The sequence below is a fragment of the Oncorhynchus tshawytscha genome, linkage group LG25 (genome assembly GCF_018296145.1).
Source record: "Oncorhynchus tshawytscha isolate Ot180627B linkage group LG25, Otsh_v2.0, whole genome shotgun sequence".
NCBI lineage: Eukaryota > Metazoa > Chordata > Actinopteri > Salmoniformes > Salmonidae > Oncorhynchus > Oncorhynchus tshawytscha.
The window spans coordinates 18,432,321-18,455,403 of NC_056453.1; the positions used below are offsets into that span (position 1 = coordinate 18,432,321).

The following is a 23,083-nucleotide window of genomic DNA, read 5'->3' on the forward strand; positions in this document are numbered from 1 at the left end:
CCTGCCAAGAATGGGCTGGCCACCAAAACTCACGACCAGGCAAGGAGGGCATTAATCAGAGAGGCAACAAAGAGACCAAAGATAAGCCTGAAGGAGCTGCAAAGCTCCACAGCTGAGATTGGAGTATCTGTCCATAGGACCACTTTAAGCCGTACACTCCACAGAGCTGGGCTTTATGGAGGAGTGGCCAGAATAAAGCCATTGCAGAAAGAAAAAAATTTGCAAACACGTTTGTGAGGGACTCCCCACGGCATGTGAGGGACTCCCCAAACATATGGAAGAAGGTGCTCTGGTCAGATGAGACTAAAATTGAGCTTTCATCAGGCAGGGACTGGGAAACTGGTCAGAATTGAAGGAATGATGGATGTGCTAAATACAGGGAAATTCTTGAGGGAAACCTGTTTCAGTCTTCCAGAGATTTTAGACTGGGATGGAGATTCACCTTCCAGCAGGACAATGACCCTAAGCATACTGCTAAAGCAACACTCGAGTGGATTAAGGGGAAACATTTAAATGTCTTGGGACGGCCTAGTCAAAGCCCAGACCTCAATCCAATTGGGAATCTGTGGTATGACTTAAAGATTGCTGTACACCAGTGGAACCCATCCAACTTGAAGGAGCTGGAGCAGTTTTGCCTTGAAGAATGGGCAAAAATCCCAGTGGTTAGATGTGCCAAGCTTATAGAGACAACCCCCAAGAGACTTGCAGCTGTAATTGCTGCAAGAATAGTTGTCCACGCTCAAGTTAAACATTTTTTGTTGTTGTTGTTTGTTTCACAATGAAAAATATTTAGCATCTTCAAAGTGGTAGGCATGTTGTGTAAATCAAATGATACAATCCCACAAATTTTTTTTTTTTAAATTCCATTCCAGGTTGTAAGGCAACAAAATAGGAAAAATGCCTAGGGGGTGAATACTTTTGCAAGCCACTGTATCTTCCCCTACTAGTTGTACCACAACTATTTGCACATTGATAAAACACTGTACATATCTGAAAATATAGCACTTGACATGTCTATCCTTTTTATGTTAAATTATAATATTTTTTTGTTGATGTTGTTTTGTGTCTTCTCACTTTTGTTCATTGTTTATTTCACTTGCTTTGGCAATGTAAACATGTTTCCCATGCCACTAAAGCCTCTTTGAATTTAATTGGAGAGAGAGAGAGGCCTGAGTTAGAGGGGGTAAACTATAGTTGAGAGCAGAAAGACTTGATTCAAACCAGCCTCCCTCCCTTTAGAAATCAAAGCAGCTGGATTCAGACTGGCTTTGTTGACAACAGTAGACCAGAGCTGAGCAGCTTTGCAATTCAAATGGGTGATTTGTGTAATGAAAGCAATGTGTGTTATTTCCCACCATGAATGTATCACTGTAGGCTCAGTGATGATCTAATAATATAGCTCCCCTCTCTCAACCAATGCTGTGACCTAGTGCAAACTAAAGGGTGACATCCCTACAGACAGAATCCTCAGATCTCTATTCCTAATACTGTGTAGTAAACACATATCTATCTCTTCCTGACATACTTACAGCACTGTGACCATATGTCCTGTCTTTACCCTGGCTTGGGGTGACCAAGCCCTTTTACTCAATCCCTCTCACACGGATAACTAGGGAGCTAGGAGTAGCCCGTATGCGTAGATCTAGGACCAGCTCCACCTCCCCCAAATACTAGGGAGAAAACCGCACAACTGACCTTAGATCAGCATCTGGGATCTATTGACATCCTCCTTTTTTCACTAAGCGAGATGAGTTACCTGTGATCGGCTCTCGCTATCAATACTGCTGACAGAAACTCACAGAGCTAAAGCTTTCATTGGGCAGAGTGCACTGAGTAATTAGTGTTCAGAGCCTGAGAGACGGAACCACATCCAGCTGAATAGACTGTTTTGATGGTGGTTGCTTGAAGTGAAAGATTGCCCCCTAGTGGCGCTATATGTGTGACACTCAAGCATTGCAATGAAATAGTGTCTGCTCTGCTGTGTTGCCTGGGGGGTAATTTGGGCGATGTGAATGATCTTCAATAGTGTGATTCACTGCTCCTCAATTGGCCCTCAGGCAACACAGCTACAATGGCTGTATTTCAATGCATGCATTTCATACACGTAGTGCACCGTGCATGCAAAATAGTGTCTGTGTAGGCCTACACTCACTTATGGAATCATAGTGAACAGAATTGTAATATTTGAATCTGTAAGCGTGGCTACCTCTACTGGAACACTTGGAGAAATATGAACACCATATGGACCGTCTCTACATTGCCTAATGTTTATGTGTATTTGGCCAACATTTACATTCACCACAGCTTTGCCCCAGGAAGAGAAGGGAGAGAGACTATTGCGACATCTGCCACGTCTAGGCTACACAGCCTGTCTCTAGCGGTCTTCGTAACAGGATGGGACAGGGGTGAGAGAGAGGTGGGAGTGACAGAGAGAGAGAGAGCGAGTGGGAAAACGCACAAGTGTCAACAATTCAGTTTTATTTTAGACCAAACAAGTCCCCTATAAGAAACAATAATTGGGCAATTAAGACGTGATGTTTTAAAGCGGTGTTCGAGTCTCTCGTGTGTGTGTTATTGTGTTTCGTTTAAAAACGGTGAAACGACCCACTATCTTGAGAAGGTTGTTTGGCAGCGTTTTGTGGGACTGGGTGACTGCTGCCAAGAATAAACCCACGTTGTTTGTTTATCTGCTTCATCTGCCTAGATGCGGTTAACGTCACAGCTCTCTCCTCATTCTCGTGTGGCGGCAGTTGCTAATGTTATTCCAGAGGCGGGCGGGACAGTGAGTGTATGTGTGTGTCTGACTGTGGACCTGGTTTGTAACCGAGGTTCTTCTGGGCTGCAGGACAAGGCGGGTGGGAGTATCCGTGTTTCGATGCTAGGAATGGAGGAATTTGTTACCGAGGAGGAAGAGCCATGGTACGACCAGCAAGATCTCGAATCGGGTAAGTAGCGACGCATTTCTGGGGCCGCCGTTTGCAGCCAGCCGCATCCGCAATGTCAATGCACTTTTTCGTTATTGGTGAGCTCAGCTGTTCTTCTCAAACAAAGGCCTTTTTTTGATGACGGAAGGCTTCTAGATCAGCTTGCGATGCTAAATTTGCCCGTGCATCTTGACAAATAAAAATATCAAATGCTATCGAAATGTGTAACCGCACTTGAATCTTTTGCTACTTTCTGACAACAATGCATTGAAGGGATGGATACCAAGGGCCTTTGTGACGCTGATGGTAAAAACCGTTTCCTTCTGTGGTTGTTGTCATATGCCAAGAAAAACCACATACACGATGCTGGCTGGACACAGTGTTCTGTTGGTGGTCGTAAACAATGGATTACAATGTAATACAGGAACAATAAATAGAAGGAAATAGATGTCGGCTGTCATCAATGCAATGCAATTGTTCTTTGTAGGTTGCTTATGGCAAAGTCTCAAACATTGTTTGTGTTTGAAAGGCATTTATTTGCACTAACATCCATTGTCCCACAAAATGTTGTAGGCCTAATTGACATTGGCAGCATTTGCCTTTAGCCTAATGCAAATTGACAAACACTTTCGGGGACTTTAACCTCTAACCCCATCTTCTTACCTCTTTTCACAACATCAACATAACAACATTAATGGAATAGAGCAGGGCTTCCTATAGCACTTAACTTGGTTTATGCAGTCAATTAGGTTGCATTGATTTCCTCATTCAATCATGACATATTATGTTTTCCTTTTAGAATGTAGTGGCTTTCACAGCCAGTAGACTGTCATGTTCACGTCTCCATAATTCAATAAACAAGGAACATGTCATTTTAACCAGAAAGTGGTTGGTTGGGACAAAGAACATACATGAGGGCCAACACAGACAGGAATAGTGTAGATAGCTATTTTCAATCACTAGGCTATTCCCCAAAGATATTATTGCAGTAGCCTTTTCAACTACGGTCCAGGCCTTGTGCATCACCTCTGTTCCACATAAATTCTATGGGACCATACTATTTGCATAATAATAACCTACTTCGTCTGTGCCTTCATACTGTACTATATAGATTGTGTAATGCCATAATTCAGCGGAACCGCTATTAGTCTGAATTCAATTTGAATGTGGTTGGCACAATAAGCTTCATTCATTCGGGGTGGCAGGTAGCCTAGTGGTTAGAGCATTGGGCCAGTAACAGAAAGGATGTAGGATTGAATCCCTGAGCTGACAAGGTAAAAATCTGTCATTCTGCCACTGAACAAGGCAGTTAACCCACTGTTCCACAGGAGGCCCTCATTGTAAATAAGAATTTGTTCTTAACTGAGTTGCCTAGTTAAATAAAGGTTAAAATTACACTCATTTAAATGCATATTCAATATCCCAAGCTGCTGATAATGTATCTGCTGAGCTGTAGCCAATCATAGCTTGTCAAAGTTCTTGACAGATTTAGGGCTATTTCATCTCTCCCCTACTCTCTCGCTCCCTTCCTCACTCCATGATTCTTTTTCTGTCTGCCTTGCTCCCTGGCTCTTACCCTCCCTCTCTCTCAATCTCTTTTCCCTCGCTCCCTTTCTTTTTCACTCCACGCTCATCCATAATCTCTCTATCGCTTCATCTCTTTGTTCCAATTATTAGGATATCTGCCACAGGCTGAGAGGAGATGATGTTATGCTTTGATGCTGCTATCGATTTGACCTCATGCACACAGACACACTATACACACACTATACACACACGATACACACACACTGGCACTGTGAGAGGAGAGGAGGCTGGAGGGGGAACTGAGTGTGTGGACACATCAGTAGACCTGAGGATAAAAATAAAGGCTGATGTGTCTTCACATTACTCAGAACGAGGGAGCGGGAGGGAAAGAGAGACACTAAAAGATTACAGGATAACGACAGAATGAGATATGAGAGAGAAGGGAGAAAGCTAAAAAAAAGAGCACAAGGCCCATGTCTCTCCATGTATCTCCCACTCTCTGCATCCACCCTCCCGCTCTACATCTCTCTGGTGCAGTCTGTATTCTCGGTGCCCCATGTCACACAGTGTTCCTGGCCTCTCAGAGCAGTGCCAGGTGTTGTATTTTGTGTTAGCTCAGAATGCTGAGCTCACCTCTGGTGGTGATACTGTGAGGTGCCAGCAGTCTATCAGAGAGGAGGACACAGCGCTGGCGTTGGATCACCCTGCAGACTTAGGCACAGGCTCCATCATCAGGGGTGCCATTTGGCCACAGGGTTTAGGCAGAATGAGATGTGGTGAAAACATTAAGGTCAAAAAGAGAACTTACATGCTGAGCAAGGTAGACATTTGATGGTGCAACGAGGCTATTTGTTGTTCTATACTGTAAGGAATCAGCAAACATGATGCATCTACAATACACAGACTCAGACATTACCATGCATAGTAACACTGAGTAGAAAAACATATCAATGATCAGGGGTTCTTCAGCTGACCCCATAGGAGAACCCTTTGAATAATCCTTTTTTGGTTCCTGGTAGAATGCATTTGGTTCCAGCTAGAACCCTTTTGGGTTGGAACCAAAAAGGGTTCTACCTGGAACCAAAAAGTGTTGTCCTGTGGCACATGTCTCAAACTCATTCCACGGAGGGCTGAGTGTCTGAGGGTTATTTGCACCTCCCCTGTACATGATTGATGAATTAAGGTCACTAATTAGTAAAGAACTCGCCACTCCTGGTTGGCTTGGTCTTAATTGAAAGGAAAAACCAAAAAACTGCAGACACTGGGCTCTCCACGGAATGAGTTTGACACCCCTGTCCTATGGAGACAACCGAAAAACCCTTTTGAAACCCTTTTACTAAGAGTGTAAGGAACCCTTAGTAAGACAGACCAAGGCTTGCTCTAGCCCAAACTCTGTGCTCAGCTGAAGCTATGTGACCAGCTGAGTCTTTAGGCCTGTTGGGACCCATTGGTTAACAGGGCTGGACTTACATCTGATGAGAGGGTTGTTATAGCATGCACCTGCTCGTATTACATGCTATTTAATAACGCTTCAACAACCACCTCTCTGAGGCTTTAAATAGAGTTTGTTTCCTTGTTATCCTGCAGACAGAAACGTGTGTTGAATCCTTTGCATACAGAATTTGAGCCTTCTGTGGTATTGACTGCAGTGAAGTCATACGGAAGGGTTTGGTCTGCTATACGGCTTATCTGCAGAAAAGGAAAGAAGGAAGGAGAGAAGGAGGAGAAAACAAGGAGAGGCCATGTTTTCCAGATTCCTGTGAATCCTATTGGAGATAACCACCTCCAAAAACAACATTCACTGTTAAAAAAGGACAGCCATATTTCAAGCCAGGCATGTTTCCTTTCACAAGTGCACTGTACTGTACACATGCGCGCACACACACATAAACGCAGGCACACACACACTTCCCCAGCACTAAGCCCCAACTGATTTGATGACAGGGCTCAGACAGTGGCTTTGATACCCAGACAGTACAGTATGTTTGTGTGTGTGTGTGTGTGTGTGTGTGTGTGCGCGCTTGCTTGTGCCTGCACTGTAAAAAAACACCCACAAATCTAGCTGTTTCAACAAATTTTTATTAAGTAACTGGTTCCACAGCCGTTTTAGTTTACTCAACTTTTCGGTGAAAGTATTACCTGACCAAACAAAAAATTGTTGGCCCAAACTTAGCTCCAACTTCAGAAAACGTAGGCAAAACTTCAGTCAATTTAATGTGTTTTGCTCAACTTGTCTCATGTGATCATTCAACTAGAATGTATTATTTGTGCATCTTAACTAAAAAGTGCCTTGCAACCAGTTATTCGTACAACATTGCCTACTTACATTTTTGATAACATTGTGCATGTTCAATTATTTGTCAACAAGTCCACACCTGGGATTTGAACTCAGAACCTTTTGGGTTATGGTGTTCTGATCTTCCTGCTACACCACCATGTCTGTTTTAATTATTAGTTCATCTGATCATTCTCTCATCATTGATTTTAATTGACTTATTTAAGCAATTTTAGGTTTTTCTGAATAGTTGTCTGTTGGTTGGGCGTATTACTCTGTTTTATTGTTACTCCTTAAAATATTTTATCTTTAGTGTACTTTTAGCGGAGCTGAGATTTAAGTGAAAAGTGTAGCAATACATGTGAAGCCACTCATTGACACAGACAAGTTGGCGTAGCAGGAAGCCTGGAATGCTGTGAACCAGGAAGTTTTGAGTTCAAATCCCTGGTGAGGGCATGTTGAAAATACACAATGTAAGTCAAATGAATTGTATCTTAAAGGCACTGTGTGAGTAGCTAGTTCCACAGCCCTCTTTAGGTAAGTTACCCAAATAATACTTCATGAGACAACCCTAACAACAATATAACCCTATTCACTCTGCAAAAGCATTTCCCTCCGCTATGCATGCAGCCAATGTGTGCTCCTGCTTAGGCCCTCAAGAAGACATCCCCCAGTCAGTGTAACTGATACTGCTAAAACATGAAAAAATAAAACCTGGAAAAACTATATCCAGGATATACACATAATCCATTCCATTGTGACTGAGTCTGGGTGGTGATGTCATCCTTCATGCGTCAGTTGACTTCCTGGTTTCCTTGTTTGGAGACAATGGTCTGTAGAGGGTATTGATTGGGATGTTTGGTGCTGAGAAACAGTGCTTGCTCCTCTCTCTCTCTCTCTCTCCTCTCTTCTCTTCTCTCTTCTCTTCTCTCTTCTCTCTTCTCTCTTCTCTTCTCTTCTCTTCTCTTCTCTTCTCTTCTCTTCTCTTCTCTTCTCTTCTCTTCTCTTCTCTTCTCTTCTCTTCTCTTCTCTCTTCTCTCTTCTCTCTCTTCTCTCTCTCTCTCTCTCTCTCTCTCTCTCTCTCTCTCTCCGTTAGATACCAATACCACACAGCAGTGAACCATGGTGAACGTAAACAGTGGGTCAGTGATTGGATTCTGTGGATTTTCCAGGCAGTATTTGGTTCTGAGTTCTGCTGTTTGAAATCTAGGAGATCTGGCGTACAGCGGCCAGCAGCAGAGCTTACATGTTTACATAATTCAATTTCCCCTCTTGGAATAAAGGACAAGAGGATTTATGAGAGTAATGCTAGCCCAGTTTCTCAAAACATTTCATCCAGAGCAAACTGATCCCGTGTTGTGTTAAATACTGCTACCCCTTTAGATGTGGTGCATCCTTGTTTGTGGAAGCAGAAAACTGAAACAAATCTCTAACATACCACATGTTACAGCAAATATAGTTTTATATTATCCTATGACATTTGGGCGGAATATTGTCTTTATACACTGAGTGTACAAAACATTAGGAACACTTGCTCTTTCCATGACCAGGTGAATCCAGGTGAAAGCTATGATCCCTTATTTATGTCACCTGTTAAATCCACTTCAATCAGTGTAGATGAAGGGGAGGAGACAGGTTAAAGAATGATTTTTAAGCCTTGGGACAATTGAGACATGGACTGTGTATGTGTGCCATTCAGAGGGTGAATGGGAAAGACAAAAGATTTAAGTGCCTTTGAACGGGGTATGTTAGTAGGTGTCAAGTAAACTGGTTTGAGTGTGTCAAGAACTGCAACGCTTCTGGGGTTTTCATGCTCAATAGTTTCCCGTGTGTTTCAAGAATGGTCCACCACCCAGAGGACATCCAGACAATTTGGCACAACTGTTGGAAGCATTGGAGTCTAAATGGGCCAGCATCCCTGTGGAACGCTTTCAACACCTTGTAATCCTTGCCCCGATGAATTGAGACTGTTTTTAGGGCAAAAGGGTGTGCAACTCAAATTAAGAAGGTGTTCCTAATGTTTTGTACACTCAGTGTATGTCTTTCTAAAATGGCTTATTATGTTCTATAATGTTCCCTTAGCCACATTTTAACAAGCCCTATTCTATTCGACACTATTATTTTTTCAGACTGCCTTATTCGAACCGAGCAGTGGGACAGCACTGAAGCCACATAACTAGAGATTCTATTTCTATGATTGAAGCAGCCTCCTCATTAATTTAAAAAGTAAATGAATGCAGGGGGTAGATTAGCTTTAATATTGCAGATAGATTGTAGCTTCCATCAATGTAATTGTCTGCATCATTTCCAATCCCCCATATTTATTTTTGTAAATATATATATTTATATACAGTGCCTTCGGAAAGTATTCAGACCCCTTGACTTTTTCCACATTTTGTTACGTTACAGCATTATTCTAAAATGTATTAAATTGTTTTTTCCCTCATCAATCTACACACAATACCCCATAATGACAAAGCAAAAACTGGTTTTTAGACATTGAAATATCACATTTACATAAGTATTCAGACCCTTTACTCGGCACTTTGTTGAAGCACCTTTGGCAGCGATTACAGCCTCAAGTCTTCTTTGGTATGACGTTACAAGCTTGGCACAGCTGTATTTGGGGAGTTTCTCTCATTCTTTGCAGATCCTCTCAAGCTCTGTCAGGTTGAATGGGGAGCGTTGCTGCACAGCTATTTGCAGGTCTCTCCAGAGATGATCGATCGGGTTCAAGTCTGGACTCTGGTTGAGCCACTCAAGGACATTCAGAGATTCGTCCCGAAGCCACTCCTGCGTTGTCTTGGCTGTATGCTTAGGGTCGTTGTCCTGTTAGAAGGTGAACCTTCGACCTAGTCTGAGATCCTGAGCGCTCTGGAGAAGGCTTTCATCAAGGATCTTGATCCTGAAATGTCTTCCAGTCCCTGCCGCTGAAAAACATCCATCATTCACCGTAGGGTCGGTGCCAGGTTTCCTCCAGACGTGACGCTTGGCATTCAGCACAGAGAGTTCAATCTTGGTTTCTCAATCTTGTTTCTCATGTTCTGAGAATCTTTAGGTGCCTTTTGGCAAACTCCAAGCGGGCTGTCATGTGCCTTTTACTGAGGAGTGGCTTCCATCTGGCCACTACCATAAAGGCATAATTGGTGGAGTGCTGCAGAGATGGTTGTACTTCTGGAAGGTTCTCCCATCTCCACAGAGGGACTCTAGAGCTCTGTCAGAGTGACCTCCCTGACCAAGGCCCTTCTCCCCCTTGCCCAGTTTGGCTGGGCAGCCAGCTCTAGGAAGAGTCTTGGTGGTTCCACACGTCTTCCATTTACGAATGATGAAGGCCACTGTGTTCTTGGGGACCTTCAATGCTGCAGACATTTTTTGGTGCTCTTTCCCAGATCTGTACCTTGACACAATTCTGTCTCGGAGCTCTACGGACAATTCCTTTGACCTCATGTCTTGGTTTTTGCTCTGACATGCACTGTCAACTGTGGGACCTTATATAGACTGCTGTGTGCCTTTCCGAATCATGTCCAATCTAAAGAATTTACCACAAATGGACTCCAATCAAGATGTAGAAACATCTCAAGGATGATCAATGGAAACAGCATGCACCTGAGCTCAATTTCGAGTCTCATAGCAAAGGGTCTGAATACTTACTTATGTAAATAAGGTATTTCTGTTTTTTGTGTTTAATAAATTAGCAAACATTTCTAAAAACTATGTTTTTTCTTTGTCATTATGGGGATTGTGTAGATTGTTGTATTGTTGTATTTAATCCATTTTAGAATAAGGCAGTAATGTAACAAAATGTGGAAAAAGTCAAGGGGTCTGAATACTTTCCAAAGGCACTTTATGTACATATACACATACATACATACCCACAAATGTATAAATATACATACATATACACAAACATATAAATATTGTTAGCGAGTTTAACCCTTTGGGGAGTGACTTAGTGTTCTCTTCCTGGATGCTATCATTCAGAATGGATTGAATTGACCATAGATTTTATATTGGAATGGTAATTAGCAGTCATGAAATAAAAATTGGTTAAATTTGTGGAATCCACAAATTGGTTAAGTTTAACCAATGTTTAACAAAGGATTGAATATGATGTCCATAGTCCTCAAAGTGTTAAAGCCCATTCCGTGGTACCTGTGTAGTAGCAAAGGCCCCACAGGAGTTCATTTAGCTGGGAGTGCAGCAGGCAGGTCTGTGTATTATACCATGCTGAGGGGCAGCTGGCAGCAGCCTGCTTTTCTCCTCATTAGTTTAATTGAGGCAAGACAGGACAAGACAGGGCAACAAGAGAGAGGAAACAGCATCGTTGAAAAGCAAGCGCTGGAACAAAATGATGTGTGTGCAACATGTTTCAGTGACATATACAATGTCTGCATTTACTGACTGAAGAAGCAGTTCAAATTCAATCCACTTTGTTTATCAATGATCTTTACCAACAAGCACATTCAGAGCCTCTGGGACGTTTCTGGACGTTTTTGTGACATCACATAATTCACTTAGAACTCTGCATTCACGTGAGAGATTGTGTTTTTGATGTGTTTTAGGTCTGTTACCTTCGATTGTGGTGCTAGTGGAGGTGCATGTTTGTTTTGTAAATCTGTAGAAAATGTGACGAGTATTCCAAAATGTTTGTACAATCCATCGTCATCAGAGCCTTAATCCGTTAGAAGAGCAGGAAAGTATGCAGTGCGACAAACAAACAAAAAACTATAAAAAACAAGAATTTCTAACATTTTACCACATTACTCTGCAGTGGCTGCCTGGAAGCGGCACTCCCTATTAAATGGGTTGGTTGCAATTGATATGATACCATACAAATTAAAGGTCGACCGATTAATTGGAATGGCCGATTAATTAGGGCCGATTTAAAGTTTTCATAACAATCGGAAATCTGTATTTTTGGGCGGCAATTTAAAAACATTTTTTTTTACGCCTTTATTTAATCTTTATTTAACTAGGCAAGTCAGTTAAGAACACATTCTTATTTTCAATGACGGCCTAGGAACGGTGGGTTAACTGCCTTGTTCAGGGGCAGAAGGACAGATTTTTACCTTGTTAGCTCGGGGATTCAATCTTGCAACCTTACAGTTAACTAGTCCAACGCTCTATCAAATCAAATGAAATCAAATTTATTTATATACCCTTCGTACATCAGCTGATATCTCAAAGTGCTGTACAGAAACCACCTGCTTCACGAGGAGCCTGCCTGTTACGTGAGTGCAGTAAGCCAAGGTAAGTTGCTAGCAAGCATTAAACTTAACTTATAAAAAACAATCAATCATAATCACTAGTTAACTACACATGGTTGATGATATTACTAGTTTATCTAGCGTGTCCTGCGTTGTATATAATCGATGTGGTGCATATTCGCGAAAAAGGACTGTTGTTGCGCCAATGTGTGCCTTAACCATAAACATCAATGCCTTACTTAAAATCAATATGCAGAAGTATATATTTTTAAACCTGCATATTTAGCTAAAAGAAATCCAGGTTAGCAGGCAATATTAACCAGGTGAAATTGTGTCACTTCTCTTGCGTTCATTGCACGCAGAGTCAGGGTATATGCAACAGTTTGGGCGGCTAATTATGTAATTATGTAATTATGACATAACATTGAAGGTTGTGCAATGCAACAGGAATATTTAGACTTATTGATATTTAGATAAAATACGGAACGGTTCCGTATTTCACTGAAAGAATAAACGTCTTGTTTTCGAGATGATAGTTTCCGGATTTTTACCATATTAATGACCTAAGGCTCGTATTTCTGTGTGTTATAATTAAGTCTATTATTTGATAGAGCAGTCTGACTGAGTGGTGGTAGGCAGCAGCAGGCTCATAAGCATTCATTCAAACAGCACTTTCGTGCTTTTTGCCAGCAGCTCTTCACAATGCTTCAAGCATTGCGCTGTTTATGACTTCAAGCCAATCAACTCCCGAGATTAGATTGGTGTAACCGATGTGAAATGGCTAGCTAGTTAGCGGGGTGCATGCTAATAGCGTTTCAAACGTCACTCTCTCTGAGACTTGGAGTGGTTGTTCCCCTTGCTCTGTATGGGTAACGCTGCTTCAAGGGTGGCTGTTGTCGATGTGTTCCTGGTTTGAGCCCAGGTAGGGGCGAGGAGAGGGACGGAAGCTATACTGTTACACTGGCAATACTAAAGTGCCTATAAGAACATCCAATAGTCAAAGGTTAATGAAATACAAATGGTATAGAGAAAAATAGTCCTATAATTCCTATAATAACTACAACCTAAAACTTCTTACCTGGGAATATTGAAGACTCATGTTTAAAGGAACCACCAGCTTTCATATGTTCTCATGTTCTGAGCAAGGAACTTAAACGTTAAACTTTCTTACATGGCACATATTGCACTTTTACTTTCTTCTCCAAACACTTTGTTTTTGCATGATTTAAACCAAATTGAACATGTTTCATTATTTATTTGAGGCTAAATTGATTTTATTGATGTATTATTTTAAGTTAAAATGTCACGCCCTGTTCTTAGTATTTTGTGTTTTCTTTATTTATTTGGTCAGGCCAGGGTGTGACATGGGTTTATTTTGTGGTGTGTTTGTGTATTGGTTTTTTTGTAGGTTTTGGGATTGTGGCTTAGTGGGGTGTTCTAGCAAAGTCTATGGTTGCCTGAGGCTGTTCTCAATCAGAGGCAGGTGATTCTCGTTGTCTCTGATTGGGAACCATATTTAGGCAGCCATATTCTTTGAGTGTTTCGTGGGTGATTGTTCCTGTCTCTGTGTTAGTTTGCACCAGTTTAGGCTGTTTCGGTTTTCACGTTACGTTTATTGTTTTTGTATTGTTCGTGGTTTGTCTTCATTAAAGATGTATCGAACTAACCACGCTGCATTTTGGTCCGACTCTCTTTCACCCGAAGAAAACCGTAACATAAAATAAGTGTTCATTATTACAAATAAATGCAAAAAATCTGCCAATTAATCGGTATCGGCTTTTTTTGGTCCTCCAATAATCGGTATCGGTATCGGTGTTGAAAAATCATAATCAGTCGACCTCTAATACAAATGTTGCAATTTGTGTTATATGTTAAAAATCCAATTTGTGCATTATGTTGCAAATTTGTGCCTGTTCTTTCTGTTTCTGGACGCTCTTAAAAACAATAAACATACAGTATATCATCTCATGGAAGGTCAGATTAGTAGAATGAACGTTTGTTATCGATCGATTGGAGTATTGATCAGTAATCACAGCGTGCATCATTCTCCTCAACCTTGTTGTCAGCTCAGCTCAGTCTCTCCATTGAGAGTGATTATATTCCCATCGAGCTGTTGTGTGTTTTCCATCTCAGATATGGCCACAGGTCCCAAAACACATCTCGCTGCTGAGTCAGACATGAAAATATAGACAATGTATCCTGCTGACTCACTCTGAAATCAGAATGCAGTGCAGCCCACTCCTGTTTGGGTGGGCCCCCAATGGCCCCACATCACTTTCAATATCTCTCATTTAGTTTTTTCCCCCCACTCCGCAACAGACTAACTATACTGATCAAAAATATAAACGGAACATGCAACAGTTTCAAATATTTTACTGAGTTACAGTTCATATAAAGAAATCAGTCAATTGAAATACATTCGTTTGGCCCTAGGCTATGGATTCCACATGACTGGGAATACAAATATGCATTTGTTAGTCACGGATACCTTAAAGAAAAGTTAGGGGTGTGGATCAGAAAACCAGTGGAATCCACATGACTGGTTTGTGATCACCATTTGCGACCACCATTTGTCTCATGCAGCGACACATCTCCTTCGCATAGAGTTGATCAGGCTGTTGATTGTGCCCTGTGAATGTTGTCCCACTCCTCTTCATTGGCTGTGCTAAGTTGCTGGATCTTGGGGTGAACTGGAACACGCTGTCGTACACGTTGATCCAGAGAATCACAAACATGCTCAACGGGTGACATGTCTGGTGAGTCAGCTTCCAGGAATTGTGTACAGATCCTTGTGACATGGGGCTTTGCATGAAACATGAGCTGATGGCGGCAGATGAATGGCACGACAATGGGCCTCAGGATCTCGTCACGATATCTCTGTGCAGTCAAATTGCCATCAATAAAATGCAATTGTGTTCGTTGTCCGTAGCTTATGCCTGCCCATACCATAACCCAACTCCCACCATGGGGCACTCTGGTCACAACATTGACATCAGCAATCCGCTGGCTCACACGACGACATACACACTATGCTGTATGCCATCTACCCAGTACAGTTTAAATCAGGATTTATCCAGGAAGAACACACTAGTGGCCATCAAAGGTGAGCAGTTGCCCACTGAAGTCGGTTACGACGCCGAACTGCAGTCAGGTCAAGACCCTGGTGAGGACGATGAGCACGCAAATGAGCTTCCCTGAGAGGTTTCTGACAGTTTGTGCAGAAATTCTTCAGATGTTCAAACTCACAGTTTCATCAGCTGTCCGGGTGGCTGGTCTCAGACAATCCCCCAGGTGAAGAACCCAGATGTGGCGGTCCTGGGCTGGCGTGGTTCCACGTGGTCTGCCGTTGTGAGGCCAGTTGGACGTACTGCCAAATTTTCAAAAACAAAATGATGGTTACATTTAAAATATATTTCTTTATATACAGTACCAGTAAAATGTTTGGACACACCTACTCATTCCAAGGTTTTTATTTATTTTTACTATGTTCTACATTGTAGAATAATAGTGAAGACATCAAAACGATGAAATAATACATATGGAATCATGTAGTAAACAAAAAAGTGTTAAACAAATAAAAATATATTTTATATTTGAGATTCTTTAAAGTAGCCACCCATTGCCTTGATGACAGCTTTGCATACTCTTGGCATTCTTTCAACCATTTCAGTTAACAGGTCTGCCTTGTAAAAAGTTAATTTGTGGAATTTCCTTTCCTTCTTAATGCATTTGAGCCTATCAGTTATTTTATGACAATGTAGGTGTAACGGAATTCTTCGTCCTCCTCTGACGAGGAGTAAGAAATGTTGGACCAATGCGCAGCGTGGTATGTGTTCATGATGTTTATTGACTGAACACTGAAAATACAAAATAACAATGTGAAATAAACGAAAACCGAAACAGTCCTGAAAGGTGCAGAAAACACTAGACAGAAAATAATCACCCACAAAACACAGGTGGGAAAAGGCTACCTAAGTATGATTCTCAATCAGAGACAACGAACGACACCTGCCTCTGATTGAGAACCATACCAGTCCAAACACATAAACACAACAGAAAAAAGAACAGACTACCCACCCCAACTCACGCCCTGACCATACTAAAACAAAGACATAACAAAGGAACTAAGGTCAGAAAGTGACAGTAGGGGTGGTATACAGAAGATAGCACTATTTGGTAAAAGACCAAGTCAATATTATGGCAAGAACATCTCAAATAAGCAAATAGAAATGACAGTCCATCATGATGATGATGATGGACTGTCATTTTCTTTGCTTATTTGATCTGTTTATGCCATAATATGGACTTGGTCTTTTACCAAATAGGGCTATTTTCTGTACACCCCACCTACCTTGTCACAACAGAACTGATTGGCTCAAACGCATTAAGAAGGAAATAAATTCCACAAATTAACTTTGAACAAGGCACACCTGTTAATTGAAATGCATTCCTGAATGCAAACCCTCATACTGGCTTTCTTCAAAGAAATGAATATGACATTTTCTGGCAACATTGCTGGTGGCCATTCCTGCCGTCTGCATGCCAATTGCACGGCCCCTCAAAACTTGTGACATCGGTGGCAATTGTGTACATTTTAGTGTGCCCTTTTATTGTCCCCAGCACAATGTGCACCTGTGTAACGATCATGCTGTTTAATCAGCTTCTTGATATGCCACACCTTTCAGGTGGATACATTATCTTGGCAAAGGAGAAACACTCACTAACAGGGATATAAAACATTTGAAAGAAATGTGCTTTTTGTGCTTATGGAAAATGTTATTTCAGCTCATGAATCATGGGACCAACACTTTACATGTTGCATTTCTATTTTTGTTCAGAGTATGATTTCATTAAATGAGAGAGAGAGTAGGATTCTCTGTCTAGACTGAATGTCAATGCCATTTATTGTTACACTACTAGAACAGTGGTTAACAACTCTGTTCCAGGTGGAACGCGACTAGACGTTTTCATTTGAGCCCACACTCAATTTCATATCGCGTCACTTTCTACACATTCACACCTCCTCCACCCCACTGCAGAGAGACTACAGAACCTCTTTCTGTCGTATAGTTTCTATGGAGCGGTGGTGTATTGTCTTTTGAACTTGGCACACATATCAGTGACGTTCACTGACAGAGACACAAGGGTAAAAATAGAGGAAATAAATCTTTAGAGAGAGAGACATGGTGCCTAGATGGGCTCTTTTAATTTTTATCATTCTCTCTCCTGAATACGCCCTTTCTCTCTCTCTCTCTCTCTCTCTCTCTCTCTCAGTCCCTCTTTCTTTGTCTCCCTCTCTTCTATCTAGGTCCAGGATGATCTTGTTTATCTCTGTGTATCTCAGGAGGAATGTTTTGATGTTTGATTGTCCTGCTTGCAGCTGTTCTTAAAACCCTGCTGAAAATGGCTCGGTGCATCATAATGATCGTAGATTAAAACCTGTTACCGTAGGAACTATGTGTTCTGCTGTGGCTGTCATGCGGACCAGTGCAGACTGAAATTCTATATTTTGTATCTTCACTGACATCACTCATAGATTTGGTTCCATCTGACTAGCAAAGAGAAACCTCTTCCTAATGCTGTCTTATTTAGATCATTTGTTACAGCTGAGCTCTCAAAACAAACCATCTCTCCCCCTCGCTCCCTCTAATCTATCTCCCTCTCCATCTCCCATGGCCCTCTCCATCACTCATCTCTGTCTCCCCTCCCTCCCTCCCTCCCTCCCTCCCTCCCTCCCTCCCTCCCTCCCTCCCTCCCTCCCTCCCTCCCTCTCTAGACCTCCACTTGGCGGCAGAGCTGGGGAAGACTCTGTTGGAGAGGAACAAGGAGCTGGAGGATTCTCTACAGCAGATATACATCACCAATGAGGAGCAGGTGCAGGAGATCGAGGTAAGACGAGGGCCAAGTGTCAACAGCTCCATGGATGCATCTCAATAGACCAAACTCTAACGTAACCCCAACTCCTTATATAAGTAAGGTGTAGATTGGATAACAACCGACCTGTCCCTCTGACTGAGCAAAGTCAGGTGATGCAGGAAGTTGGCTCTGCTGGCTGATCTCAATATAGCAGTACATCACCCCATTGAAATGGTTCACTGTTCACAACCAAGGGGTTTTAGAGTTAACAGAGTACCATAGGCAGCGGAGTGGATAGAAGTGTCCCCCTTAACCAGTGATACTATGGTCAGAAAGTATCCATCCCCCTAATGGCTCCGGTTAGGATTGGGTAGGGGACCATGACCCCAAAATGTTCCTCTGTTTATGATCACGTGTGTATGTAGGTATATGTGTGTACAGGATATAAACATCCAGTATGTGTGTCTCTGTGCAGTACCTGGTTAAGCAGCTTGAGGTGCTGAGGGAAATGAATGAGCAGCATGCTAAGGTGTACGAGCAGCTAGACGGGACAGCCAGAGAACTGGAGCTCACCAACCATAAACTGGTTCTGGACAGCAAGGCCTCGCAGCACAAGATAGAGAGGTCAGTGTCTCACACACACACACACACACACACACACACACACACACACACACACACACACACACACACACACACACGCACACACACACTAACCCCCCTTTCTCTCTTCCCTGGTTCTCGCAGGTTGACAGGGACCATCGAGACCCTACAGACTCAGGTGGAGTCTCTCTCTGGGCAGGTGGAACAGCTCCACTCCCTGGAGCAGCTTAGGGTCCGGAGGGAGAAGAGGGAGAGACGCAAGACCATCGCCTCCTTCCCTTGCCTTAGGGAACTCTGCACCGCACCAAAGTGAGGGCTAATAGCCTCCTACCGCTCCCTTTGTTCAGTAGCCTACTCAACAATGTTTATTTAGCTAAGCAATCACACTCAAATCTTTGTTTACTGGATCTCAAGGTCCCCAGACTATGTTAGAGGAGCTTTGTAGGTGGATGCTTGACTCTCTATCTGGCAGGTGTAAGTAAGTTAGCTCATATTGTGTGTATCTGTGTGTCTCTATCTCTGTCTGTCTGTCTGTCTGTCTGTCTGTCTGTCTGTCTGTCTGTCTGTCTGTCTGTCTGTCTGTCTGTCTGTCTGTCTGTCTGTCTGTCTGTCTGTCTGTCTGTCAGGTATGAGGATGGGTTTGTGGTGGGCCGCTCAGACAGCTTCACCTCAGAGGCTAAACGGCAGCCAGCAGAGGAGGAGAACGAGCGCCTGAGAGAGGCGGTGTCGGCGCTGCGCTCGGCCGTGAGGGCGGAGCGGGGTCGCAGGGAGGGCGCAGAGAGAGAGTGTCACGTCCTCCTGGGGGAGTTCTCTCGTCTGGAGACACGCGTGCAGGTCAGAATCACTCCTATTTTCACTCCATTTAATCTTCCAAAATGAGTGCCTCAAGTTTTTTTTATGGTTTCATGTTCGACTACGTTTGTTGAATCCAACGAATGTTCTTTTTCATATTTTTTCCTGATTCAAATATAGCAGAGTTACCTTATTTTCCCTCTTTTCTGGGAGAATACAAATATTGATTGGTTTATTGACTGACTGACTGATTGACTCGTTGACTTATTGATTGACAGGGTGCGGAGAGCTGCCAGGTACGGATCCATGAACTAGAGTCAGAGCTCCAGGAACTCCAGCAGCTCCGACGGGCGAGGACCCTCCTCCTTTGCAGCGAGGACGACGGCGTGGGCTTCACCCAGACCCTCCTCAATAACACCCCCGAAACAGACACCATGGAGGGGGAGGGAGGAGAAGTGGGTGGAGGGATCAGGGATGAGGGCGAGGGGGGAGGAGGCTTAAGCGGAGAGTCGTTACCTGCCTCCAGCCCCGTCAGGAAGAGCTGCAGCGACACGGCGCTGAACGCCATCGTGGCCAGGGACGCATCCGGGAGGAGAAGAGGGAGCTACGCGATCCACGCCAACAGCGTCCGTAAGAGAGGGATGTCCATCCTGAGGGAGGTGGACGAGCAGTACCACGCTCTGCTGGAGAAGTACGAGGAGCTGTTAGGGAAGTGCCGGCGCCACGAGGAGTCCATGTGTCACACAGGGGTGCAGACCTCGCGCCCCGTCTCCAGGGACCCCTCCATGAAGGATTGCGCCATGGGCTCCACCCCTGCACCCCCGCCCACCCCCACCGAGTCCCCCTCCACCCCCGAGGCCATGGAGAGCATCAGTAAGCAGGTGGAGGCAGTGGATAAGCGGCTGGGCCAGAACACACCAGAGTATAAGGCTCTGTTCAAGGAGATCTTCTCCCGTATTCAGAAGACCAAGACAGAAATCAAAACTACCAAAGCCACCAAAGCCCCTAAAGCCAGCAAATCTGGCAAGTCTAGTAAATAAGAATGATAGTGGACTGGCTTGGTAGCATAATGCTTTTTTCATGCTTAAAGCGCTTCAGATTGTAAGGGGGCAACATGCCTCATACACTACCGATGTGTAGCACTTGTGAGTAGGCTTCTGTATGGGGTATGGTCTCCTGTCTGCTTCTGTTACTAAGTACCAATCGACCAATATGCTACTAAAACCAATCTACTGATAATGCTATCCGCTATTAGCACCTGCCTACCTTTTCCCTGGAGATCGAACACATTCTTTCAGCTCTCTGTTGCTAGCTAACTCACAGGTAGGATACCTGTCACCCACAGCCCGTTGGACATGAAACATGGATAGAATAGGTGCACTAAACACCCAATGCTTCACAGTAAAAACAGTACTGTTGATTCTCCACCTCAACAATGACCTCTGAGTTCTTCAAACGTTGGATTGTACTGAAACAAAAAAGTTATGTTGGACAAATAACAAGTCAACTCAAGGTTCTACCTTCAGACCCTGCTGTGCCCCCCCCAGCCTATATCGCCTACTGTCCGCCTGAACAATGAACTTAAGATGCCAACAAAAGCGAAACAGAAAATGTATGACTTTCTGCCCAGAGGACATTGCGACCTTGTCTTGCACTGCGCTGTGACTGTATACTCGTGACCTTAGTACTGTATTTTATACTCTAGAGGTGCTTACCTTCCAGGTCTGGAGAGACATAAGCAGTTCGTGTCTTGTCAGAATGTCACAGGGCTGGAACCGGGTTCGAGGTACACATTGACTCTTGGGGCAATCCTGAAAAAAGACCAATGTTCATATTTTCTGTTTGTGGGGGTGTCAAGATTTGTTCTAGCAGTGCCCAGAGACTCCTGTAACCCTGGAATTGAATGGTAGTTGGCTGGGTATGTCCACTAGCCTAGCGCTAGCTATAGCTGCAGTCTGTGTACTGACAAGATGCAACAGACAATCCAAACAGATGGTTGTCTTTTCTGTTTCCTGGGGCATTATCAACACTCTCGCTATATTAGGTAAAGGTACAACTGACGCATGGTCAAGTCAAATGTGATGTTTTAAAATGTCAATATTTCGGGGTCTCGTTCCATTTATGCAGTTTTTTTGATTGTCGGGTTGATGATTTTCACCCTCCACTACAAACAAAATGCGGTGGGAAAGAACGCTGGGATTGTATTGCAAATTGTAACGTTAAGCCTAAGACACATTTTTACGTTAAGCCTGTTTAGACAAAAGTAGCTTTAGACAGGAAGTGATGGATAATTATATAGCCTAACCACCACCAGTATTACTAACCATTAAACCTGGTCTGTTAACACTAACCCAGCTCACTAACTAAACACTAACACTACTGCTGCTGCATTGCACCTTTACAGCGTACAGTAGGAGCAATGCCCCTGTCTTGGCTAGCAACACTCCAACCACCTTTCCTTATTATCATGAATGTTATAGTGGTTGCATTACTTTGAATCATGTACTCACATTGTAATGCCATACCATATGGGGAGGAGAAAATGTACTCAGCAATGCACCTGCAGTATACAGGAAACAGTATGTATTTCTTAGAGCTAACTAACTCAAGGTCTTAAACTCAACGGAAGCTTCAAACCTATTATAGCAGCCACAGCATTTGGCGAGAGATCAATGCTGGTGTGGCGTTGTAAAAGTAAAGCTGTCGAGTGGAACAAAATGAGGAAAGAAAAGAGAAGTCAACAGAATCATTTAAAGCAGAAACATCTTCTTGTTTGCTCCACAGTGTTATAATGGGTTGAATGTACCAGTTCCAAGCGGAGTTTTATTTTCCTCTCAGGGTCAATCAAGTGTTGCTGAGTGAAGAAAAAGGGTATGATGTCTTGTGGAGGCTTACTGTCAGTCTGTCATAGCAATGTTCACTCCTGGTCCTGGAGGGCAGTAGTTTGTGCAGGCTTTTTCCCCAGCCCAGCATTCAGCTGTACTGCTGGGCTGTAACAAAAGCCTGCACTCCCTGTAGCTCTTCAGGGCAAGAAGATAAGGACACTGTATCATAGTAATGGTAACAGAAAAGGTTCTGATATATTCTAAGAGGGAACAATGCCAAAATGGAACCATTTGACTGTCCTTTGATGGCTCCTTGGCTTTCTCTGTACTGTAATGTTTTACAGATTGCACTTTGAAAAAACAATGTTTCTGCCTCCTCATTTCTTGCGTATTTATACATGGATATTTACTTACTATTACATGTGTATTTATTCCATTCTAGTGTGTGTCTGTGAGCATTGATTCATGATAACACTTATCTGCTATGGTGCCTATATGTGATTGTATTATTGATATACTGTATCTTTAGAATGAAAATCATATTTGGTTTTTATTTAGCTATCTACTCAACCTTTGTCATTCAGATGAGCATATTATTAGTTTTATTAGCTTATTAGTTAGCCTTTGGCACCATAGGTTTGCCATTGTAGCAAGCCACGTTAACTCTCTCTCATTGAACTAAGAACCATTCTTGTTGTGGCATTATGTATCATTGACTAACTTGTCTGCTCTGTGCAATTAAAGCATTGGAATTTAAATATGACTCTTTGTGGCTGGTATTGTTATATTACGGTGATAGGCCTATAAAATGTATACTAAATGTTAATTAATTGATTCACGTCAATTGCCTGGTGGAATTATTAATGCAGCTGCACACAAGTGAGTCCGATTTTAATTTACCCGCTCCGACGATCCCCGAGCCTTCCACCAATTAGCGCTAATGAACCGGCCAACCGCATCTACCTTTTTATATATTATATTATTTCGACCCGCGTTAGCCAGCAGAGACAATAGTATTCGAGAACCAGTTGTTATGTTATCCTTTATATATTACATATGTGTCATACTCCTCAC

General features: G+C 42.9%; 1 protein-coding gene across 1 annotated transcript; it reads left to right on the forward strand.

Moving 5' to 3' along the window:
* The first annotated feature begins 2,419 nt into the window (after positions 1–2,419).
* LOC112224779 (cerebellar degeneration-related protein 2-like) lies at positions 2,420–22,772 on the forward strand. Its single transcript, XM_042306064.1, has 6 exons — positions 2,420–2,945; positions 17,710–17,822; positions 18,265–18,413; positions 18,537–18,701; positions 19,019–19,226; positions 19,463–22,772. The coding sequence occupies exons 1-6, from the start codon at positions 2,705–2,707 to the stop codon at positions 20,222–20,224; spliced, it is 1,638 nt and encodes a 545-aa protein (XP_042161998.1). The 5' UTR covers positions 2,420–2,704; the 3' UTR covers positions 20,225–22,772.
* The last annotated feature ends 311 nt before the right edge of the window (positions 22,773–23,083 follow it).

Excerpts from the sequence above, each read along its gene's own strand:
- LOC112224779 (XM_042306064.1), top strand. The coding sequence starts at position 2,705 with ATGCGGTTAACGTCACAGCTCTCTCCTCATTCTCGTGTGGCGGCAGTT. Across the intron at positions 2,946-17,709 it reads CCAGCAAGATCTCGAATCGG|ACCTCCACTTGGCGGCAGAG; the intron begins GTAAGTAGCGAC and ends CTCCCTCTCTAG. Across the intron at positions 17,823-18,264 it reads AGCAGGTGCAGGAGATCGAG|TACCTGGTTAAGCAGCTTGA; the intron begins GTAAGACGAGGG and ends GTCTCTGTGCAG.